The sequence below is a fragment of the Borostomias antarcticus genome (genome assembly GCF_949987555.1).
Source record: "Borostomias antarcticus genome assembly, chromosome: 10".
In the NCBI taxonomy this organism is placed as follows: Eukaryota; Metazoa; Chordata; class Actinopteri; order Stomiiformes; family Stomiidae; genus Borostomias; species Borostomias antarcticus.
The window spans coordinates 24543446-24568166 of record NC_140243.1 but is presented as its reverse complement, the minus strand read 5'-3'; the positions used below and the strand labels follow the sequence as shown (position 1 = coordinate 24568166).

Below are 24721 nucleotides of genomic sequence, written 5' to 3'. Positions count from 1 at the left end.
AGTGAGTGACCGATAAAGCACAACACCGTTATAGGACAGGAGAAAGGCAAGAAAAAAGAAACCCTATTCTAACACCCTAAAACTGTCCCTGGGTCTAACCCCAAGTGAACATGACGCGACTGGTGATTCACCTGTTGATGGAGGCATCGGAGGCGTGTCTGGGCGTGGCAGCTACAGTGTGATAACCTCGTTTGTCTGATCCAGGGAACCGTTCAGAGTTAAGAGGGAAAGTGCAGTATAGGTTGGAATACAGAAAATACAAAGTAGCGAATATACATAAAAGAGAGAACAAGGAATATAAACATACAGAATGCATAAAATATAGAATACATACATACAAACAGTCTACATAAATATGTATAATAACACCAGCCTCAACTGTGAATAACACCTGTATAACAGGTCTATGCTCTGGGACTCGTTCCCTCCCTCCTCCTCGTTCTGTGAGTCTCTGGGATCTTCCTGAAGGATCAGCGTTAGAGGATTTGGGGCACAAGAGGCCAGTCCTACGATGGGAGCGTGGTCACAGCTCTAACTACAACTCGCACAAAACAAACAGCTGTTGTAATCACCAGGAAAGAAACGCACGGACAGCTGGTTTCCTCTTTGATTCAACCTTCAGGTTTTTTATTCACACATTGGAAAATATTACAAAATAAGATGAACTGCCTTCTGCCAAGTGCTATAAGGCTGAGAGGATCGGGTCGGACTCGAGGTTCAGGTCGCACACGTACACACGCAAGCACACACACACACACACGCAAGCACACACACACACACGCAAGCACACACGCAAGCACAGGCACACACACACGCACACGCGCTTTACACACATAGGTAGTATAGCCATTTGAAGTGATCCCAACTATCCTCGAATTCAACATACTTGGTCACTGCATAGATATGAAGACAAGAGAGGGAGGGATGCATGCTTGCACACACACACACGACAGGTGGACACACACACACACATACATGTTCTGTAAACACAGTCTCACACACACTCACATTAGCCCGACACACACCGAAATATTTTATCCTTCAAAAAAAAGTATCAGCCCGGAGTCATTTAGGAGTGGAATGAAAATCGATGTGCAACAAACGTTCTGTTCGGGAGGAACCTAGCGGCGGTTCAAAGTACCGGGTCTGGACCGCGATATGGGGACCGACGTTCTGAAGCTGGTCGGTCAGCCTCGTACCGTCACTGTCAACAGCCCACAGTGGAGCTGGCCTGGCAGGGAGCGGTCAGACCAGAGCATGGAGAGGATCGGTCAGTCTGTCTGGTCCAGACTGAGACTGCAGACCCAGACATCCCATCTCCCAGCGTCTGAGCCTAATGACTGTTCATCAGAAAGGCACCTGCAGCCCGAACCCCCCCCCTCACTGGAGCCCGAACCCCCCCTCACTGGAGAGGAGCCTCTTAGAATTAAAGGGGCGGCGGCCTGTCTCGTTCACTCTGCTGTGTTCCAGAACCCCACTTCTCCCCCCTCGGGAGCGCCGGTGGTCTCTGGGGTGCGGCGGGCTGACGCATACGCCGTGGCACACACACACTGTGATGACGAGAGCGCGCGCACTCACACACACACACACACACACACACACACACACACACACACACACAGACGCACACACACACACGCAGCCATACACTGCCCTCTCCTGGACAGTTGTGCTCTCCGAGCCAACGACAATCGAGGCTGCCGCCGCCTTCCTCCTCTAACGCTCGGTGACCCTCGGCCACGACACACACAGGTCGTCCGCGGTGGAGAGAAGTCTAAAGGTGAGAGGTGGTGTGTGTGTGTGTGTGTGTGTGTGTGTGTGTGTGTGTGTGTGCAGTACTAGTACCAAGGAGGGTTCTACGTACCTAGAGGACCTGGAACAGCTGCCTCAGGTCCAGTCATCATGTGCAGTACAGGTATGTTCAGTAAACCAGACAGTATTAAGACACAGTGGTTTGATATATGGAATGTTACACGCATGGGGGGGGTTAAACACACGCTTACTGGGGGTCTGCAGTCCTGGGGCCGGGCCCGCAGCACGTTGCATAGGGGGCCGAGTGGACAACTCCAAAAAACGGAGGTAACCTTTTTTTGGAGGGGGAAGGGAGGCGGTCTGTTGTCTTTGAGAGACAGAGACAGAGACAAGATGTTGGGAGGATCAGTGTGAGTTGAACAGTTTTCACCACAGCAGCTTTGGATAAAAGCATCTGTCAGACTCATCGTACAAAAACTCAGTCTAACGCTAGATTGTACCTAAGTTACAGCACAGAACAGGCCGTGCCGACTAGTCGTAGTCCTATAGACATGCAGTACACTGGGTCAGACAGACGGACAGGAAACAGCCCGTCGGTCTGACAGACAGACGGACACAGACAGATAGCATTCAGAGGAATATAGGGGGTAACAGCCAACTAGACCTAGTTGTCAGATAACAGTTTCCCTTTAACAGAAGGCAGTATTTAGTTTCACTTTGCATTATCTGAATGATGTGTGCTTTATAGTTTACCATAATACACACACACACACTCACACACACACACGCACGCACACGCACACACACACGAACACACACACATTATCTGAATGATGTGCTTTATAGTTTACCATAATACACACACACACACACACACACACACACTCTCACACTCACACACTTAGGAATCATACAATACAGACACATTCAAAACACACCAGGGATGGAAATGACACAAACAAATCATTGAAATAATACAGTACTTATTCTTTCAAACAAACCCATTTTCTATATTATATGCGTTCTTCAAAATGAAAAAGGCAACAACTAAATAAATACAAAACAAATGTAAAACCAATAAGAAACAACAGAAACACTGTCACATTATCATCAGCCAATCAGAGTCAAGGTTGTGAACCCTCGTAACCAATGAGCAGCTTTCTGACGGGTTCTTCAATAAAATAATGAAATTAGTTACTTCCCTGTCTCTTAGGGACCAAACGAAACCTCTACACCAATCACAATCCCTCCCACACAGACACGCATAACCTCACTTTGCACCTGATTCTCTCCTCACTCCGCCTCTCCCCACCCCCCTCTCCTCCCTCTCCCCACCCCCCTCTCCTCCCTCTCCCCACCCCCCTCTCCTCCCTCTCCCCACCCCCCTCTCCCCACCCCTCTCCTCCCTCTCCCCACCCCCCTCTCCTCCCTCTCCCCACCCCCCTCTCCTCCCTCTGCCCACCCCCCTCTCCTCCCTCTGCCCACCCCCCTCTCTACCTCAGGCCACTCTGGAATGTTCTCTATCTAAGTCACTTCGGTTAGTCTTTGATTCGTTTCGCCTCCATCCAAACCTCTCCTCTCATTGGTCCAGTAGTTCAGGTATGTGCGGTGGTGATAGGCTGGGGAACCATTCGTTCACGCAGGAAACTAGACTACGAACACCCCACAAGAAAGACATTTCCCACCCCAGGGCTCGCTAGCGTTCATCTTCCTCTTGAGTAAGGTTGACCCCTCTGGCTCAGTGTGCCAGTATGTGGTCAGTGTGATGGTGGCAGTGCTGTAATTGTTGTATGGGAAGCCTGTTTTACTGAAACCCAAAGGTCCATACCTGCATCTCTGGGCCCATACCTGCATCTCTGGGCCTATAGCTGCATCTCTGGGTCCATACCTGCATCTCTGGGCCTATAGCTGCATGTCTGGGCCTATAGCTGCATGTCTGGGCCCATAGCTGCATCTCTGGGCCTATAGCTGCATGTCTGGGCCTATAGCTGCATGTCTGGGCCCATAGCTGCATGTCTGGGCCTATAGCTGCATCTCTGGGCCCATAGCTGCATGTCTGGGCCTATACCTGCATCTCTGGGCCTATACCTGCATCTCTGGGCCTATAGCTGCATGTCTGGGCCTATAGCTGCATCTCTGGGCCTATAGCTGCATGTCTGGGCCCAGGCCCACGGCTGTCCTCAGCAGTAGCTGCGTGTCTGGCCCTCCGTGTGGATGGTCCAGTTGGGTCCAGGCAGGCTTCCTTGCCGGGTCAGGCCCCTCTGGTTGCGCAGTCCCGCGGGCCGGAGGGAGGGGTCCGGGGTCAGGTCCCGGCGCGGGGCGTTGGGGTACTGTCCCGGCGCAAGCCCGGGCTGGGAGTGGTACTGGGGGGGGGGGTACGGCCGGGGGCCCCCCAGGGACAGGGCGGCCAGGGCAGCGGAGGGGGAGGCGGCCGGGAAGGAGCTGCGCGAGGGGTAGGGGGGCTCCGGGTACTGCTGCTGGCGGGGCGGGTAGGGGTTCTGACCCGGGGCGGACGCCTCGCCGGGGGGGAACTCAGCGGTTCTGTAGAATTTAAGCACCTGGTCGCCGGAGGGCATGACGTCGTAGGCCTGGCGGTACTGGCCCCCCGAGGAGGAGCGCCGCGCGGGGTCCTGTCTGTGGAAGCCCCGCCCCCCTCCAGACCCGCCGCCGCGGGAGCGCGAGGGGCCGGGGGTGTAGACGTTGTAGGCCGGGGGGGGCTGGGTGTGGGGGGAGGGCGGGGGGTGCTGGGCGTACGGGTTGGGGGGGTGGTCCAGCTGGGGGGAGGAAGAGGAGGACGCGGAGGAGGAGGTGACGTTGGAGGAAGGCTCCGCCCTCTCCTCCTCCGCCAGCTTGTCGATCAGCAGGGAGGCGATGTCCTTCCCCGTCAGGCCCTGGGGCCCCTCTGCCCGGCCCTCGGGCCCCTGAGGCTCCTGGCTGCCGGAGCTCTGGGGGTCAGAGCGGCTGCGGTAGTGGGCCCCGGGGGAGGCCGAGGGGGCGGGGAGGAGGGACCGGCCGGGCTGGCTCTCCGGGCGCTGGGACGCCGCCGGGGACAGACTCGGCGCCGGGTCGTCCCGGGCGGCGGGACTGTCCGGGGAAGGGGGGGGTCCAGGCCCGGCGGCGCCCCCCTGCTCGGAGGAGAGGCGGTGGCCAGGGGGCTCCGGCTGCTGCTCCGAGGCGGCGGGGTCGGAGGGCGCGAGCTGGGGAGCGTGTCTGTCCAGGTCGGTGTTCGCCCAGGCTCGGGTGCCGGGGTCGGAAGCGGCGGTGGGGGGGTCGGCGCGGGGGGTGAGCGGCTGGGGAGGAGGAGGAGGGGTGGAGGCGAAGGGGTAGTTGACGTAGACCGGCTCGGGGCGGTCCCTGACGGCCCGCCGGTCAGCCTGGGCGGTCGGGGGCGGCTCCTCGACCTGGGGGCGGTAGCACACCCTGCCGTTCTCGAAGTAGGGGTGGAGCTGCGACGCGGTGACATCGGCGGGGCGGAGCTGAGGGCCCCGCTGGTGGACGGACAGGGGCACGATGGAGGAGGAGGGCAGCGGGTGCACCTCGCTGCGGGCCAGTCGCACGGAAGCGGAGGGCTGGCGCTGGGGGCGGGGCCGCGGGCCCTCCTGTGGGGGGTGCTGCTGGGCGTGGCCGTGGGAGAAGGAGTGGGCGTGGTGGCCGTGGGAGTGGGCGGCGGCCCAGGCGCGCGTGGCCTCCGACGACCAGAGCTGGGGGGAATGCTGCGCTCCGGGGTAGGGGGGCTTGGGCTGCTGGGGGCCCCGGGACAGGGGCCTGGAGCCGGGGTCCGGGTGAGGGTGGGGCGCCGGGCGGAAGTTGCCCTCCAGATCCAGCCTCATGTTCTGGTAGGAGTGGCGGGCGTAGCTGGGGGGGCCCTGCGGCGGTTCCGGCCCGGCGATCTCGTAGTAGAAGTTCTCCCCCTTCCCCTGGTCGTCTGAGGAGGAGGGGGCCACGGGCCGGATGTGAGCCTGCTGTGGGGGGCCGGACTTGGGGGTCTGGGGGCCTTGGGTGCCCGGCCTGGCGGCGTGGTAGCGGGCCAGCATGTCCGCCCCAGAGAGGCGCTCGGAGAAGGCCCTCGCCAGGGGGGGGTTGCCCTGCGGCTGCTGGCCGAACATGCGCCGGACCCTCCCCGAGTCCAGAGAGCGCCGCAGCTCCGTCTTGGCCAGCGGGGGGCGCTGAGAGGGCTGGTCCTTCTGCACGGCCAGGTCCAGGGGCTTGGGCGGCACTTTGGGCCGGGTGGGCTGGAACGAGCGCAGCTGGGACAGCGGGGAGCTCTCCGACTTGGAGTGCATGAGCTGGGGCGGGGGCAGGGCCTGGCCGGGGGAGGGCTGGGGAGGAGCGGACGTGGAGGCGCTCTTCTGCTGGAGGTGCGGGGCAGAGAACTGCCGCGAGTAGGCGGGGGGTTTCCTCTGGGACTGGGTGGGGCTGGGTCGGGGGGGCGCCTGGCTCTGGTTGGTGTACACGGGGCTGGGGGTGTGGCTGTCTCCTGACGAGCTCCCAGACAGCTCGGACGCCACCGAGTCAGACACCGAGGTGTCGGACGACAGGGTCCCCGTGTCCTGGAACACACACACGTCCCTAACGGTTAATACATTCACCTGATGATAATACACACACACACACACACACACTAAAGTAACCAAATTCATATATACAAACAGGACATACACACTGTACATACCCGGTAGCATATACAATAATAAACTGACATTGTGGAGTAACCTTAGTGTTCTGACCAGAACACACACTTACACGCAGGCACACACACACACACACACACACACACACACACACGTCACACCTGCCCAGGCGCCCTGTCTTCCTGTGCGTTCCCGTCCTCGGCGGTCCCGGCGGCGCCCTGGTCCATCCACACAGACAGGGGGCGCACCGTGGAGTACAGCTGGTTGGGGTCGGAGGCCAGCAGCTCGCCGGCGTCCGCAGAGAGGGAGCGCTGGTAGCGGGGGTCGGCGGCGGGGGCGGCGTCCTGGGCGCGCGGCCGGTAGGGCGGCGAGGCACCCTGGCGCAGGGCCTTGTTGGCGCTCTCCGCCAGGGCCAGCGCCATGAGGCGGGCGGGGTTCTTCGGGGGCGGAGGCGGGGGCTGCTGGGAGGGCAGGAGGGCGCCCGTGGGACCGGGGATACCTGGGGGAGGGAGAGGAGAACATCAGGTCCGTGCATTCTTCAAAATGTCTTCTGCCTCTTCCGTTTCTCCGTTTATTTCGGGCGGTGACGACGCCCGTGCGCGTGAGGCGCACTATGACGTTGGGAGTGCACACCCGGTGAGGTGCTGACTCGTGGAGAATCATCTAGAGATCAGCGCACGTGTGTGTAGAGTGAACTACAGCTGGGATATCTGTGTGACATCATCACGCGCCTGGCCTCGCGAGACCATCCGGATCTCGCGAGATCACGTTGTCATTCACTCCACTCGTCAGTCTGGAAAAGCTCGATAGCGATCCGTTTGATTGGCCGATAAGAAAGGGGATCAGCCAATTGGCATTCCTGAGGAAATACTAGCAGCTACGCCAGGCGTGGTTTATGTGTGGCGACACACGACAGCGAGAAGCAAGTTCATTCTGAAACAACGACGGCGGAGGTTGGTGTAGATGCTGTTATAGCATCAGGTATATCTGAACTGGAGAGTATTTCTTCACTGAAAGAAGATCAAAGAACAGCACTGAGGGCTTTTCTTAGCGGGAAAAGATGTTTTCGCTCTTCTCCCGACTGGCTTCGGTAAGAATTTGACAGATGGTTCATCCAAACTCCTGGGAAGAAGTTTTGAAAGTGTCTGCCCTTTTCCAAACAGTTTCCAACATGGCTTTCCCTGATGGTTGAGAGAAACGAACCATCTGGCACGTGCCAGGATATCAGCCCCCCCCCCCCCCAACTCACCTCTGACCCTGGCGTCGGGGGCGGGGCCCAGCTTGCTGCGAATCTCCTGCTGGCAGCTCTCGCTGAGCTGGAAGTCACATGACCTCAGCAGCATGGAGATCATCTGCGGGGCCTGGGGGGGCGCGCTGGAGGGGGCGCCAGGCGGCAGCTCGCCAGCTCGACCGCCAATCATCTCCAACACCTGGCGGAGAGGCGGGATCGGATTGGTTCGGAGAAAAACACTCAATGCCTCGCCTTAAACGAAGGTGAATTACACAAGCCCAGCCACACACACACACACACACACACACACACACACACACACACACACACACACACACACACACACACACACACACTCTGCTACACAGTAATGCGGTAGGTTTACCTTGGCTGGAACGCTGATGGCAATAGGGTCAGAGATATCGAGGGGCGGAGACTTGGGAGCCTTGTGCGAGAGGGCGTGAACCATTTTCCTGGTGAAGGACCGCCTCTCTGGGGCGGGCTGGGAGGAGGGGGCAGAGCTCGCCGCCGCCGGGGGCTGGCCCTGACTGTGAGAGGGACTCTGATTGGTCGCCTCTCCTGGCTGGGTGGCAGCTGGGCTGCTATTGGATGGCCGGTGCTGACAGAACACCTGCAGGGGCGGAGCCGTCGCCGCGAGGATCAGACTCCTCCTGGCGTTCGCCTCCGATTGGTTAAGCACAGAATCGGGGTCTTCCGTGATCGAGCGCTGACCGCTGGAGGAGGCGTGGCCCTGGTGGCTGAGGCAGCGATAGGGCGGGGGGCTGGCGGTGGGCGGGGAGTCCCTGGTGCTGGCCACTCCGATTGGCCCGTCCTCCAGGAAGGTGGGGCTGAAGTCGATGATGTCCTCGTCGTGCCAGGATGGGGCAGGGTCTGGGTGGGAGAGGTCGGGCAGCATGTACACGCCCTCCTCCTCCTCCTCCTCCTCTTCCTCGTCCTCCTCGTCGTCTTCGTCGTCGCCCTCCTCCCCGGGGCGGGGCCGGTCGTCGGGGAGCAGGCTGTCGTAGGAGCGGCTGGACGGAGGCCGCTGGGGGAGGAGCTGAGGGTCCATGGACGCAGCCAATGAGAGGCCGTCGCTGCTGGAGCGAGGCCGGCGTAGACGCTGCACCTTCACCTGACCTAGAAGAGAGGGAGAGAGAGAGAGAGGGAGAGAGAGAGAGAGAGAGGGAGAGACAGAGAGAGGGAGGGAGAGAGAGAGAGGAAGAGAGAGGAGAGAGACAGAGGGAGAGAGATGAGAGAGGGAAAAAGACAGAGGGAGAGAGAGAGAGAGAGAGAGAGGAGAGAGAGAGAGGGGGAGAGAGAGAGAGAGAGGGAGAGAGGAAAGAAAGGAGGTAGAGAGAGTGGAGAGAGAGAAGAGGAGAGAGTCAGACCACTACAGTACTTTATCTCCGGTGGATAGCTGTGGGTGGAACCAGTCTCCTACCTGCTCCACTGTGCTGGGAGGACAGAGACTCCTCACTCTTGGCCGACCTCAGCGTCACACTGTCCACACGACAACCTGAGGGAGGGAGGGAGGGAGGGAGGGAGGGAGGGAGAGGAGGGAGGGAGAGGAGGGAGGGAGAGGAAGACTGTGAAACTGTGGAAGGTGCGCTCGTTCATGTCTGGGCTGAGGCGTTGTGCGCAGCTGGGCCGTACCAGCGTGCGAGGTGGTTGGCTGGAAAAGAGAGCTGATCCTGATTGGTTTACGTCGCCCCGCCCCCGCGGGCTTCCCGATGGCGAAGAAGGTCTTCCAGCTCCCCCCCGCCGCCTTCCTCACCTTCACCCCCCTCTTCCTCCTGGTGGAGGACAAGAAAGGACAAGAGAGTGAAAAACAGGTTCAGTGAAAGTCTTAACGCGGTACCTTTACCAACACCGAGGTTGTTACTATTATGAGCGAGTGAGTGAATGTGAGGAAGGAAGGAAGACAGGAGGGAAGGAGGAACGGGGGAGGAAAGGAAGTAAGGAAGGAGGAAGGGAGCAGGAGAAAGGAAGAGAGAGAGAGCGGAAGGCAGATAGACAGGAAGGGAGAGAGTGAGGGGGAAGAAGAGAGGAGGGAGGAGTTTGGGAGCGCGTGTCCCCCGCTGCGTCTCACCTGTCCACAGGCAGGTCCAGGACAGTGTGGTACTGTCCCTGCAGGGAGAGGGGCGCCCCCTGGAGGAGGAGGGGAGCCTGGGTCCGGGCCTGGGCCTCCTCCAGGGACAGGAGCCTCGTCGACACAAACGACTTGGGCCTGTTCAGAGACTGCCGCCCTGCTGGGGGGACACATGAACTACAGTCAGCCGTGGAGGGGGGAGGAGACAGAGAGAGGCACGTATAGACCGACAGAGGCGACAGGCAGAAAGGCAGACCGACAAAGGCAGAGGAAGATGGTCGGTTGAAACCCCGACCTCGGAGCAACCGAGGGTGAGACGTTCCTGTCCCTCTCTATCACCTCCCACACACACACACACACACACACACACACACACACACACACACACACACACACACACACACACACAGAGAGAGAGAGAGAGAAGCAACAGAAGCAGTCTGGTTGGCAGACTACTACACAAAGCAGACATCATCGTCGTCAGGTGATAGACAACATATGTCTCCTCACACCTGGTCCTGACTGAGTGAATCAAATCAGACACTGAATCCAGTTCAATTAGTTCAACTCACTCAGTTCAAATACCAACCAACCACGCCATCGAAATGCCAGCTTTTTTCGGTGGCGTAGTTGACTATGCAGGTGGTGTTTGGGTACATTTTAGCGTTGGACACTTGAAAGGCAACCTAGCTGCTAGCTAGCTAGGCTGCTCAGCTGACAGACAAGGTGCTGGTCATATCGAGGTCAGACATGTTTGTAGTTTTACCTGTTTCCTCTGCCTTAGTGGAACCCTCTTTAAAGAAACAGCCAGAGCAGTTAAGAGAACCCCTTACTGTTCCCACACTTACATCAGAGTTCAGGTTCAGTAAAACAGCTCAACACAATGACAGAGGTGGCATGTCGACATGATGAGTGAGGATGGGTAGATTAGACAAACACGTTACAAAAGACTTGAGGATGGAGACCAATTAAACCATTGGGCATATTTATTGACCTTTAAACTTATTCTACCCAGGAAGATACACCCGAGAGCTCTGGTCTAACTGACATGTACCACTACCAGAACACACATGCCTCTCACATCAACAACACATTTCATCCAATGCTTATCCAATGTTCCAATAGGGTGATAGATATTACTCATCACCCAGCCAATAGGTTACAAACTCACTGACAGGCCACCCAGCATGGTGGGTTCTGATAGGTCAAGACTAGAGGTCAGTTTCCTGGGAGGCGCGTGGTGTGGAAGTGGGAGGAGTCAGAACGCGCAGACGTCCTGCGAGTCGGGGCCCGTCTCCTCCCCCCTGGCCTCCTGCAGACTGACCTCCTCCCCTCTGGCCTCCTGCAGACTGACCTCCTCCCCTCTGGCCTCCTGCAGACTGACCTCCTCCCCCCTGGCCTCCTGCAGACTGACCAGACGCTGGATTCGAGGAGGTTTCCGGGAGACCTTAGGCTCCAGCCTGCCTGTTGCTATGGAGACATACAGCTCACTCACCATCTGCCGTGTCCATGGTAACGGGATCAGTGAGGGTGACCGTATGACTCAGTCAATAAATACACACACTGAGGCTTGGATGGCGTTACAAGGGACAGACACAGCGCTTGTGTCTATCACATTATAGGGGGCTAGTTTTGACAGACGCACAGCAGGGGGCTGTGGAGGGGAGGAGAGAGGGGAGGAGAGAGCAGAGGAGAGAGCAGAGGAGAGAGCAGAGGAGAGAGCAGAGGAGAGAGCAGAGGGGAGCGTAGCGGCAGCTGGTCTGGAGACAGCGGGTCTCCTACATCGTTGACAGGCGTTTTGACAGGCGTCTCTCCGGTCCGGCTGCTCTGACTGCAGGACAGGACACTCGTCTGGAGCAGAGCTGGTTTCACCAGACTGGGAGAGACCTGCGACGCTGAACAGGAAACGGACGGGCGACGCCCACGCCGGGCCACGCAGACGCCAGCGGACGGACAGAGACCGGAGAGTCCGGATGAACGCGGAGAGAGGGGAGACCAACGATGGTTTAAAAGGCACCGCACATGCTGAATCCATTTTGTAATGTGTTTATCATATACATGTTGGTCTCTGAAAAGTTGATATCAAACAACCCAGTCGTTTGTTTATGGTCAGCACACTTTCTCCTGCCCTGGAAGCTCCACCCTTCAACAAGCCATTGGGATTTTCAGAGTTTTCCGCGTTGTTACTGACGTTTTGGTGACGTAGATCGAGGAGCAGGTCCCGCCCAGGTCCCGTCCTAGCGGCCAGGTTTGCTTCCGCTCTGAACTCCGCCATTTTTTCCCATCCGAGTCGAGCGCGTCACATCAGGAATTATGACGCATTGCTGTTCTGAGGCAGTGGCTAGTTGCAAAACTAGAATGGAGAAGTAAGACGCCTCCTTCCCTCCACTAGTCTGGGGGTCCACCTTGGGCAAGTGGTAGTACCCCCTAGCCCCCCTACCTGGGGTTACAGGAAAAACCCTGATGACAGAACACCAAAAAGAAGGAGAGACCCGGCCCGGAGGAAGCCCGGGGCCCTCGTCTGGAGCCAGGCCCAGACGGAGGGCCCGCATGCGAGCGCCTGGTGGCCGGGCTTACCATGGAGCCCGGCCGGGCCCAGCCCGAATAAGCAACGTGGAAGCACCATCTCCTCCTCCATCGTCCCGTGGACCCACCACCCGCGGGAGGAATTGTCGGGGTCGGGTGCGCTGCCAACTAGGTGGCGGTGAAGGCGGGGGGCACCGACGGACCGGACCCGGGCGGCAAAGGCTGGCTCTGGGGACATGGAACGTGACCTCACTGGGGGGGAAGGAGCCGGAGCTTGTGAGGGAGGTGGAGCGATACCAATTACACCTGGTGGGGCTAACCTCCACGCACAGCACCGGCACCAAACTCCTGGATAGGGGTTGGACCCTGTTCTTCTCCGGAGTTGCTCACGGTATGAGGCGTAAGGCAGGTGTGGCTATACTAGCTAGCCCCCAGCTGAGCGCCTATGTGCTGGAGTTCACCCCAGTGGACGAGAGGGTCGCCTCCCTGCGCCTTAGGACTGTGGGGGGGGGGACTCTGACTGTGGTTTGTGCTTATGCACCGAACAGCAGTTCAGAGTACTCAGCCTTCCTGCAGACCCTGAGTGGAGTCCTTTTGGGGGCTCCTGCAGGGGACTCCAGTGTCCTACTGGGGGACTTCAATGCACACGTAGGCAATGATGGAGAAACTTGGGGGGGCGTGATTGGGAGGCATGGCCACCACGATCTGAACCCGAGTGGTGTTTTGTTGTTGGACTTCTGTGCTAGTCACGGTTTGTCCATAACAAACACCATGTTCGAACACAAGGATGCCCACAAGTACACCTGGCATCAGAACACCTTAGGCCGAAGGTCGATGATCGATTTCGTTATCGTATCATCTGATCTGAGGCCATGCGTTTTGGACACTTGGGTAAAGAGAGGGGCAGAGCTGTCCACTGATCACCATCTAGTGGTGAGCTGGTTTCGATGGCGGGGTTGTAGTCAAACAACTCCACAGTGGCAGAGCCCCAGGGAATGATGAGATCTGTCCAGAAATGCTGAAGGCGCTGGGTGTAGAGGGGCTGTCTTGGTTGACACGCCTCTGTAACATTGCGTGGAAGTCTGGGTCAGTGCCGAAGGAGTGGCAGACTGGGGTGGTGGTCCCAATATTCAAAAAAGGGGACCAGAGGGTGTGTGCGAATGATAGAGGCATCACATTACTCAGCCTCCCCGGGAAAGTTTACTCCAAGGTGCTGGAAAGGAGGGTCCGGCCGATAGTCGAACCTCAGATCGAAGAGGAACAATGCGGATTTCGTCCTGGTCATGGAACTACCGACCAGCTCTTCACTCTCGCAAGGATCTTGGAGGGGGCTTGGTAGTTTGCCCAACCTGTCTACATGTGTTTTGTGGACTTGGAGAAGGCTTACGACCGGGTCCCTCGAGAGGTCTTGTGGAGGGTTATGCGGGAGTATGGGGTGAGGGGGTCCCTACTTAGGGCCATCCAATCCCTGTACACCCAGAGCGAGAGCTGTGTCCGGGTCCTCGGCAGTAAGTCGTCTTCCTTTCCGGTGGGTGTTGGCCTCCGCCAGGGCTGCGCTTTGTCACCAATCCTGTTTGTGATTTTCATGGACAGGATATCGAGGCGTAGCCGGGGGGAGGTGGGTTTGCAGTTCGGTGAGCTGGGGATCACGTCACTGCTTTTTGCAGATGATGTGGTCCTGATGGCATCAGCTGCCTGCAACCTCCAGCACTCTCTGGATAGGTTCGCAACTGAGTGTGAAGCGGCTGGGATGAGAATAAGCACTTCTAAATCTGAGGCCATGGTTCTCAGCAGGAAACCGGTGGCCTGTCCGCTCCGAGTAGGAAATGAGTCCTTACCCCAAGTGAAGGAGTTCAAGTATCTGGGGGTCTTGTTCACGAGTGAGGGAACCATGGAGAGGGAGTTTGGCCGGAGAATCGGAGCAGCTGGTGCGGTTCTGCAGTCGCTTTACCGCACTGTTGTGACGAAAAGAGAGCTGAGCCAAAAGGCAAAGCTCTCGATCTACCGGTCTATCTTCGTCCCCACCCTCACCTATGGTCATGAAGGATGGGTCATGACCGAAAGAACGAGATCACGGATACAAGCGGCCGAAATGAGTTTTCTCCGGAGGGTGGCTGGGGTCTCCCTGAGTGATCGGGTGAGAAGTTCAGTCATCCGGGAGAGACTCGGAGTAGAGCTGCTGCTCCTTTATGTCGAAAGGAGCCAGTTGAGGTGGTTCGGGCATCTAGTGAGGATGCCTCCTGGGCGCCTCCCTAGGGAGGTGTTCCAGGCGTGTCCGGCTGGGAGGAGGCCGCGGGGTAGACCCAGGACTAGGTGGCGGGCTGGCCTGTGAGCGGCTAAAGATTCCCCAGGCAGAGCTGGTTGATGCTGCTAGGGAAAGGGATGTCTGGGGCCCCCTGCTGGAGCTGCTGCCTCCGCGACCCGACCCTGGATAAGCGGATGAAGATGATGATGATGATGCTGTTCTGTTTTCGGCTGCAAAAATCCACACGTATTGCTGCTTCTTGTCCCAACTCGTAGTGAAGAAATTGGCACCCTTCCCCTGCCCCTCCCCTGCCCCTCCCCCTCCATCTCATTGGTCAACAGGGCTTTCACAGGAGTCCATTCAGACAGATGAAATAAGATGCTCAGGGGCGAAATTTGAGTTTTTTTCTGCATAGGACATTCAAATTCACTTTTCTGTGACCCCAGAAACCGATTTTAGGAAGGTAAAAACAGCATATGCGGTGCCCTTTAAGCCCACGATGTACTTGCTTTTGACTACGCGTACGCGTCTCCTGCGCTTGACTGTGCAGGAACGCGGGAATTAACGCGCCGCAAAATACTTGACGCTTGACTACGCATACGCGCTGCTAAACAGCAAGGACACCGCAGGGTTAAGATGTCTCTACAGAGACTCAGACAGACAGAGAGACAGAACAGCAGGACTGGGAGTGAGCTGAGCAGTAGGGGGAGCTAGAGAGGTAAACGTTAGGGTTAGGGTATACAGCACTGTACACGTGTGCACTACAGTTACATTAACACACGCGCACACACACACACACACACACACACACACACACACACCTGTGCAGAAGCGTCCCACGGAGGTGAAGGAGTCGCTGAAGAGCACGTCCACGTTGCTGAGGAGGAACTCCACCACCACAGACTGGATCCTCACCTCCTTGAACGGGTCGGCTCCACTCAGGCCTACCGCCTCTATCGCCATGGACCTGGACAGAGACAACACAGCCCGGAGGACAGTGAGACATGGACCTGGACAGAGACAACACAGCCCAGAGGACAGTGAGACATGGACCTGGACAGAGACAACACAGCCCAGGGGACAGTGAGACATGGACCTGGACAGAGACAACACAGCCCAGAGGACAGTGAGACATGGACCTGGTTGAGACAACACAGCCCAGAGGACAGTGAGACATGGACCTGGACAGAGACAACACAGCCCAGAGGACAGTGAGACATGGACCTGGACAGAGACAACACAGCCCAGAGGACAGTGAGACATGGACCTGGACAGAGACAACACAGCCCAGAGGACAGTGAGACATGGACCTGGACAGAGACAACACAGCCCAGAGACAGTGAGACATGGACCTGGTTCAGACAACACAGCCCAGAGGACAGTGAGACATGGACCTGGACAGAGACAACACAGCCCAGAGGACAGTGAGACATGGACCTGGACAGAGACAACACAGCCCAGAGACAGTGAGACATGGACCTGGTTCAGACAACACAGCCCAGAGGACAGTGAGACATGGACCTGGACAGAGACAACACAGCCCAGGGGACAGTGAGACATGGACCTGGACAGAGACAACACAGCCCAGGGGACAGTGAGACATGGACCTGGACAGAGACAACACAGCCCAGGGGACAGTGAGACATGGACCTGGACAGAGACAACACAGCCCAGAGGACAGTGAGACATGGACCTGGACAGAGACAACACAGCCCAGAGGACAGTGAGACATGGACCTGGACAGAGACAACACAGCCCAGGGGACAGTGAGACATGGACCTGGACAGAGACAACACAGCCCAGAGGACAGTGAGACATGGACCTGGACAGAGACAACACAGCCCAGAGGACAGTGAGACATGGACCTGGACAGAGACAACACAGCCCAGAGGACAGTGAGACATGGACCTGGTTCAGACAACACAGCCCAGAGGACAGTGAGACATGGACCTGGACAGAGACAACACAGCCCAGAGGACAGTGAGACATGGACCTGGACAGAGACAACACAGCCCAGAGGACAGTGAGACATGGACCTGGTTCAGACAACACAGCCCAGAGGACAGTGAGACATGGACCTGGACAGAGACAACACAGCCCAGAGGACAGTGAGACATGGACCTGGACAGAGACAACACAGCCCAGCAGACTGTCAGCCAGCTAGGTAGGCAGCACACACACACACACTCATGCACTTCACACCCACAAACACAGCTAGGTAGGTAGCGCGTGTGCACACACACACACACACACACACACACACACACACACACACACGTACACACGCACAGTTCCCACCCACAAACAAACCTCAGGAGGTTGGGCGCCCAGACGATGGCCAGGTTTTTGATGTGCATGTTGGTCTCTCCGCTGCAGGTGGCCAGGCGAGCCAGGTGTCTGATCAGGTACTCCAGAGTTCTACAGACACACAGAGAAATGGGGGTTTGTCTGTGTGTATGTGTGTGTGTCTGTGTGTGTCTGTGTGTGTCTGTGTGTGTGTGTGCGAGAGAGAGAGAGAGAGAGAGAGAGAGAGAGAGAATGTATGTGTATACCTGTGTGTCTGTGTGTGTGTGCGCGTGTGTGTGTGTGAGTGTGTGTGCGTGTGTGTGTGTGTGTGTGTATGAGTGTATACTGTACCTGTAGTGGGGCGGGGGCAGCTGCTGGATGACATCATGGACCTTCACCATGCGTTCGTCATCTGTCATCTCACCCATGCAGTCCTACAGAGAGGCAGGAGGGACAAACGGAGAGAGACAGGAAGAGAGGGAGAGGTAGGGAGAGAGAGAGAGAGAGGTAGGGGGAGAGAGGGAGAGGGAGAGAGGGAGAGAGAGAGAGAGAGAGAGAGAGAGAGGTAGGGGGAGAGAGAGAGAGAGAGAGAGAGGGAGAGGTAGGGGGAGTGAGGGAGAGGGAGAGAGAGGGAGAGAGAGAGAGAGAGAGAGAGAGAGAGAGAGAGAGAGAGCTACAGAGGTTAGCAACACCCGTTCCTGCTGCCAGTGTCTATTACCATGGGCTCAGTGTCAGTATGTGTTACCAATATGCATGTCTGATGTTGTCAGTGCCAGAGTGTTTTACCACAGAGTGTGTGTGTGTGTGTGTGTGTGTGTGTGTGTTACTCACGGCAAACTTGTCGTAGAGCTGGTATGTGAGCAGGGGGTTGGGCAGCTCTCTGAAGTACAGCTTGCACAGTGAGCCCACACAGTGGATGTCCTGCATGTACATGTCCCTGGTCAGGTCCGGAACATTCTCACTGTCAAACTCATGCCTGGGGGAGGGGGACAGAGACACAGGAGAGAAATCAAACACGGTCACATGATTTTTAATTTCATTTCGACCCTTTATTTATACTCGTAAGCCACTGAGGTTATCCTCATTTACAGCGTTATAGAGTTCACACAGAGACATAACTATCTTACACTATTAAAAGTGTGTGTGTGTGTGTGTGAGAGAGAGAGAGAGAGAGAGAGAGAGAGAGAGAGAGAGACCTGAGTTTCTGGATGTTGGAGGAGACTCCAGAGTGCCTGTAGATGCCGTCGACCACGCCGTGCATCTCGATGAACTCTGAGCAGCTCTTCAGCACCTGGGGGACTGGAGCAGGACGGACCAAACGGACACGGGGACACGATGGACGACACACCGCGGGGTATGAGGGGGACACCACGGAGACATGCGAGCGGGGGATTTAGATTTTTATGAGTGTGTGTGCGTGTGCGTACGTTTTAAACGGAGAGTGTATCTGCTTGAGCGCTTGTGTGTGTGTGTGTGTCCTGTACCGTCCAGTCCGGAGTTGAGCAGGTGTTCCCCCAGGTCGCAGCCGAACACCCTCTCCTTCAGGATGCCTCGCTGCTTCAGCTTCTGCTTGGAGGGGCGCGACTTCATGAAGGTCCTCAGGAAGCCCATCAGCTTGCCGTGCTTCTTGGACACTGCCACCGGGGGGCGACAGAGAGCTAGTCAGTAACACACTGTACACTCGGGTGAGAAAGGAGGGGGTGGCCGAGGAGGGGCGTTGCTGTGTGTGTGTGTGTGTGTGTGTGTGTGTGTGTGTGTGTGTGTGTGTGTGTGTGTGTTGAGAGAAAATGGAGCCGGAGCGTGTATGTGCACGTGCGAGACAATTCATTTACCACACAGACAGTAAATTAAATCATTATCCTCGTCCGGATTGTAAAGGAGAGAGAGCAGAGTTAGGAGGGAGTATGGAGATTAGGAGACTAGCAGACTTAATCAGTGGGCCTTCGGAGGAAGCGGCAGTAGATTAGAAGTTATTATGCAGATTAGAGAAAGAACAAACAGCCACAGCCTTCATTTTCAACCCTAATTCGTCATCTTCCGCCAACAGCTTATCTCTTTGTGTGGCTAACTGGAGACGGTGGACGCGCTGTCCTGTCAAAGCCTACCCGCCCTTGGTGGAAATACAATTAATAAATCCTTTCAAATCCCTCAGCCGTAGCTTCTGTCTGTTTGGACTGTTGAGTGTCAGGTGGGTGAGTTCGTGGGGACAGCCCCAGGAACATGAAAAGAACAAATTGTCAAGAGAGGTACATCAATTCCCGTTCTGTGGACCTGCTGCCACACTGGGAGACAAGTGAAGCTGTAAGTCCAGAGAAGTGGCCATTTTCCTCGGGGCAGCATATGAATTCCATTGTGTCAGACAAGAGCAATCAATCACAGATAAGTCATTGAAATGATTCCAAATTGTATTTTTGACCCACAATAGAATGTTGGAAGTTTAAAATTCAGCTGCAAAATCCGTCCAACCAACACCAACAGTCGCCAACAAACATGGCACACCAACCCAACGCTGGTGTTGGTTGGGACAGTGTGCAGACACTCCTATAGACCCTATTAGGGTTAGATAAAAAAGAGACATGACAGATCTGCTGGCGTTGATGTAAACGTAGTTAGAGGGGAAGAGAGGCTGGAGGGAAGGAGAGTAACACTAGATCAGTTACCAGTCAGTCTCTGGTACCAAGGCAGAGAAACTGAGAGAGAGAGAGAGAGAGAGAGAGAGAGAGAGAGAGAGAGAGAGAGAGAGAGAGAGAAAAAGAAAGAGAGAATGTGAGAGAGACAGAGGGGAAGAGGAAAAGACGGCGAGGTCCTTGATACAGACACAAGGAGGGGAGTGTTGGTCCTATCTAGCCAGAGAGTAGTACTCATATACAGGGAGAGAGGAACAGTCATAACGTTAGGGAATTCTAACAGGAACAGTCGTAACGTTATGGAATTCTAACAGGAACAGTCGTAACGTTATGGAATTCTAACAGAGGAACGTTCCGGAGAACACTGCTGCATGAGGTTGGCAGCCGGGCCTCTTCACAACACACACGGCCTGAGGCCTCCATACCCTGTCCTGAGTGATGTATTGGTGGGCTGGTGGGCTGGTGGTGTGTATCTACCTGATGTAGGAGACTGGGGTCCGGGAGAGCTGCTTGCGGCAGGCTTGGAGCTAACGGGGTCAGCATCTAAACAAACAAATAAACAAACAAACAAACCTCACTGTCAAAACATTTAATATCTCTATTACATCTCTGGTAATACAGATGTTTGTTGACCCAGTATCAGCAGCTGAATTATCGTTCATGATTGTGTGTGTGTGTGTGTGTGTGTCTGTGTGTGTTTGTTACCTGTCTTGGTGGCTGAAGCATTGACAGACTGAGGCAGCTTCTCGTTGATCAGCTCTACACACTCACTAGGAAAAAAGCCCACCTGCAGAGAAAGACACAATTAGGTACAGTAAGGTGTGTGTGTTTGTGTGTGTGTGTATATTCAGTGATAGGTTGTGTACCTGGAAGCCATGCTTGCCCCTCCACCAGCTGGTGTCCTCTTTAGGGGGCATGTCGATCACTGACAGGATGTCACCTACCTGGATGCACAAACACACAGACACACGTTACACACAAACACCTTAAACAAACACGGCCGGCAGACAAACAGGCCCCGCCCCCACACTCTGCAAACAACCCCCAGCTGAGCGGAGACTACATCAACACGGAGACAATAGCAGAGCTGGAAGAACCGTGTTAATGCAGTACTACACCATACTACCGCAGTACTACACCATACTGTACTACTGCAGTACTACACCATACTACTGCAGTACTACACCACACTACTGCAGTACTACACCATACTACTACAGTACTACACCACACTACTGCAGTACTACACCATACTACTACAGTACACCACACTACTGCAGTACTACACCATACTACTACAGTACTACACCACACTACTGCAGTACTACACCATACTACTGCAGTACTACACCATACTACTGCAGTACTACACCATACGAATGCAGTAATACACCCTACTACAACACTACTACTGCAGTACTACACTATTACAGCACTACTACACCATACTAATGCAGTATTACATCCTGGTCATTGTATACTACTTTCACGTCATAATACTATAACCTCTCTCTGCTTTAGAGGAGAACAACTTCTCATCCTTACTCAGATGGCGGAGAGGGGGAGTGAGAGGAAGAGCTAAAGAGAGAGGACCTACATGTGTGTGTGTGTGTGTGTGTGTGTGTGCTTGGGTCATCCTGTTCTAGGGCGCTCTGGCCCAGAAAGACTGCCTGTATGTAGAGCAGGAGGTACAGGAATAGACCTGGGCTGGGAGGAGAGGAAGAGGAGGATGATGAAGGTAGAAGCCAAACAGGGCATGGGGGGCGAGTGAAAGAGAGAGAGAGAGAGAAAGAGAAAGAGAGAGGGAGAGAGAGAGAGAGAGAGACCCCGAGGACATCGCACAGCATTACATAACAGTGAGTCTGTTGTACGAAACACCATGGATGCTCCATCTACCCCCTCTGGGCTGAGGTGATGGCCTGGGTAGTAGAGCTCCTCATCAGACACACAGTCAGTCAGTGTTGGCAGAGTCTGGGTCCTGCGTGGCCCTGCCGGGACCACACGCGTTACAAGGTAACACGTTACTGTAACTTCACTACTTTTGGCAGTAACTATATGTAACAAATGACTTTTAGAATAAAAATAAGCCAGCTACAGTTACTGAAACTTAAATGGGCTCATTATGGGCTCGTTAATCGTTACTTTTGCCCAATGGACAAATAGCCTACATTTCCTGTTTGTTTGAATCAGTTATTCAGGAAAGCACAAATGCGATGGAAATTATTTTTCCTTTACAGATTATATTCATACTTCTAGCTTTGTGAGATTTTATCACACACACGCAGCAAAAACCTTAACGGAATCCTTATTATTGCGACTTTCCAGGTTGAGCACAGTCAAATAATGTGATTTTTAAAAGTAGCTTATTTACACAATACTTAATTATGCATAACCTTGCATATTACTGTCAAACCCCCAGCAATGTACAGACCCCTTTCTTTTGACATTCTAATAGGTGCAAATGTACCTGGATTGAGAGGGCGCTTTCTCTGTGGACATCTATTCACATTCTAAACAGGTGACGGGGCGCAAGATGGCCATGGGTGAATTGATGATTTGTAAACAAAAGCCCTATTCGCAATCTAGATTATATTGCGTTATAGAACTATTATATTCTTCTATTCTATAACGTTACATGCCCAGGTAGTCCTCAAGAATAGGGCTAAAGCCTGTGGAGGTATTTTCGTTTCATGTTCAAGTTGTAGGCCTAGCTCAAATTGGTTCATTTCCCCTTCATGCTATGAACTGACACATCACCTAGAACCTGTGTTAGTTATTGATATATCATTGTGGATGGCCACAAGTTAAAAATGCCCATTCTTTTTGCAACATAGGACTTTAATGCTTGCGTAGCCTACAACATGCAGCGGGCTGAGAGCTGACTGTTCTATTTTCACTGTTGACTTTTCTTTTGGCCACCTTTGAACATGCCAGCTACATTAGAAATAACTGAGGAAAAAACTAACGTCAGGCTAACTACTAGCTAGTTAGCTGCAGACGGAACTAAAGTTAGCTGCGTTGTCAACTCGTCTGACCCCAGTGTTGCCAGATTGAATTGACAATCCCGACCTCCAAATCTGGCAACACTGCCAACGCAAACCCCTCAAAGCAGAGGACGTTCAAAGTGCTGCTTGCAGGAGAGAAAGCGGAGAATTTCGTTGCACTGTGGTGATGAAATAATACTATGAAAAGTTAGACCTATAGCCTATTTGCTCAGAGTCCGGAGACAGTTGTGGTTCGGTCTGGATCAGGACCGGAGTCCGGGCTTGTTGTGGTTCGGTCTGGATCAGGACCAGAGTCCGGACTTGTTGTGGTTCGGTCTGGATCAGGACCAGAGTCCGGTCTTTGAGGATATGGCCTAGGCTGTAGGCTATCAGATCAGAAGTTTGAGATGCTTCTCTTGAGGTAGGCTTACATTGGTTTGAAGGCTAGGAATGTTGTATGCCACTGGCCAGAGATGAGGTAGCCTAGGAGTTGTTAACCCATTGAAAATTGGGTACCCTTTGTTAAGCATTACACATAATAATAATTTATTTAAAAAAAATAAAAATAATAATAATAATATACTATAGCGTGTGCATTAATAAGAGAATTGAAAAGCAACGCAAAAGTTACTTTCTCAATTACCCAGTTCAAAACTAACTTTTGAAAGAAGAAACTAGTAACTGTAGCTAGTTACTAGTTTTCAGTAACTCGCCCAGCGCTGGTCGGGACCCTCACCTCGATGGAGATCTCGTCGCTGGCCTGCGCCGTGTAGCGCTTGGTGACGTGGGCGGCGGCGATGGCCGGAACGTTGAGCGAGGCTTCCTCTTTCAGCATGAAGTGGTTCCCCCGGTTGTCGATCTGGCGGGGAGCGGGGGCGGGGAGCGCGGTTCGTCAGACGAGGGGGCGGGGCTAACCCCTAACCCTAACCTGACCTTCACCACAACCCTCATCTGACCCTGACCTGCCTCATCACTGCCCTAGGGTCAGGCTTGGTCAGGAGGAGGATGTCTCACAAGTCTCATGTGAACATTTCCATTACAGCGGAGCGGTTCCACTGATTCATTCTTCATGATCACATTCCATGCGCAGGCTGGGGAGCAGGTGTCCAAACACAAAGAGCTGATTCTCTTTGGCCGACTCTCTCTCACACACAATGATTCTCTCAACCTCTCTTTCTTCTCTCAACTCCACCTCTTCCCCCCTCCTCCTCCTCCTCCTCACCACTCTTTCCTCACTCACTAATAATGTCTTTCATTCATTCACACCCATTCACCTGTTCTTACTCTCTCTTCCTTCACGCCTACTCTCGATACATCCTCCCCTCCCTCCCTCCCTCCCTCCCTCCCTCACCTCCATCCAGGTGAGGACGGGTCCACAGTTCAGTTTGTTGTCCACGATCATGGAGAGACGACTCAGGTACTCAGACAGCAGCGGAGTAAACACCTGAGGATAACGATAACAACAACAACGGCAAATATCATCAACAAATGCAAATATGATCCGTCTCCGATAAACCCAGGATCAAATGTGTGTGTGTGAGTGTGTGTGTGTGTGTGCTCTCACCTCTGGTCTGTCTCCTATCTCGTTGAGGGCGGGGAGGGGCAGCAGCTGGGAGTAGCGGCGGTCGTAGATGCACTGGTGCAGGTGGGCGTCCAGCGTACAGAACTCGTCGTAGGAGCGGCGCACCGCCCACATCTTCCCCTGGAGCGAGAGAGGGAGGGAGGGAGGGGGGGAGGGGGGGAGGGGGGAAGAGAGAGAGGGAGGGAGGGAGGGAGGGAGGGAGAGAGGGAGGGAGGGGGAAGAGAGGGAGGGAGGGAGGGAGGGAGGGAGGGGGGGAGAGAAGGAGGGAGGGAGAGAGGGAGGGAGGGAGGGGGAAGAGAGGGAGGGAGGGAGGGAGGGAAGGAGGGGGGGAGGGAGGGAAGGAGGGGGGAAGAGAGGATCATCATTTGAGGAACACAGCAAAGAGAAAGGGCTGGTGGTAGCAAAATGGGGTAAAAATAGGAAGCAGTTGGGATATTTCTGGTATATCACGTGTATTTGTGTGTGTGTGTGTGCGTGCGTGTCTGAGTGCGTGTGTGTGTGTGTGCGTGCGTGCGTGTGTGTGCGTGCGTGTGTGCGTGTGTGCGTGTGTGCACCCAGTCACCTGGCAGGACACCTGCACCAGGAAGACCATGTCTTTGGCAGAGCTGGAGTTCCAGTTGGCATCGCTCTGCTCACTCGCAAACTGTAACTGAGAAGCACATATAGACCCGGGAGTTATACACACAGACACACACACACACACAGACAAACACGCACGCACAGACACACACGCACACACACACACGCACACACAGACACACACACGCA

The 24721-nt window shown here is 55.1% G+C and overlaps 1 protein-coding gene across 1 annotated transcript in view; it reads right to left on the bottom strand.

Annotated features, from left to right (window-relative positions):
* Positions 1-3932: 3932 nt before the first annotated feature.
* arhgap33 (Rho GTPase activating protein 33) overlaps positions 3933-24721 on the bottom strand; it is a gene marked incomplete at its 3' end in the record, with an annotated part of 42137 nt that continues 21348 nt past the window's right edge. Inside the window, exons 4-23 of the mRNA XM_084444664.1 lie at positions 24516-24602; positions 23936-24073; positions 23723-23815; positions 23108-23230; positions 20254-20331; positions 20093-20174; positions 19865-19930; positions 18245-18394; positions 17957-18059; positions 17592-17736; positions 17112-17194; positions 16785-16892; positions 15296-15441; positions 9704-9860; positions 9268-9407; positions 9056-9130; positions 8000-8751; positions 7633-7813; positions 6545-6882; positions 3933-6302 (exon numbers count right to left, since the gene is read on the bottom strand). Coding sequence (XP_084300790.1) covers positions 3933-6302; positions 6545-6882; positions 7633-7813; positions 8000-8751; positions 9056-9130; positions 9268-9407; positions 9704-9860; positions 15296-15441; positions 16785-16892; positions 17112-17194; positions 17592-17736; positions 17957-18059; positions 18245-18394; positions 19865-19930; positions 20093-20174; positions 20254-20331; positions 23108-23230; positions 23723-23815; positions 23936-24073; positions 24516-24602 — 5415 coding nt within the window. The remainder of the gene's footprint in view (positions 6303-6544; positions 6883-7632; positions 7814-7999; positions 8752-9055; positions 9131-9267; positions 9408-9703; positions 9861-15295; positions 15442-16784; positions 16893-17111; positions 17195-17591; positions 17737-17956; positions 18060-18244; positions 18395-19864; positions 19931-20092; positions 20175-20253; positions 20332-23107; positions 23231-23722; positions 23816-23935; positions 24074-24515; positions 24603-24721) is intronic.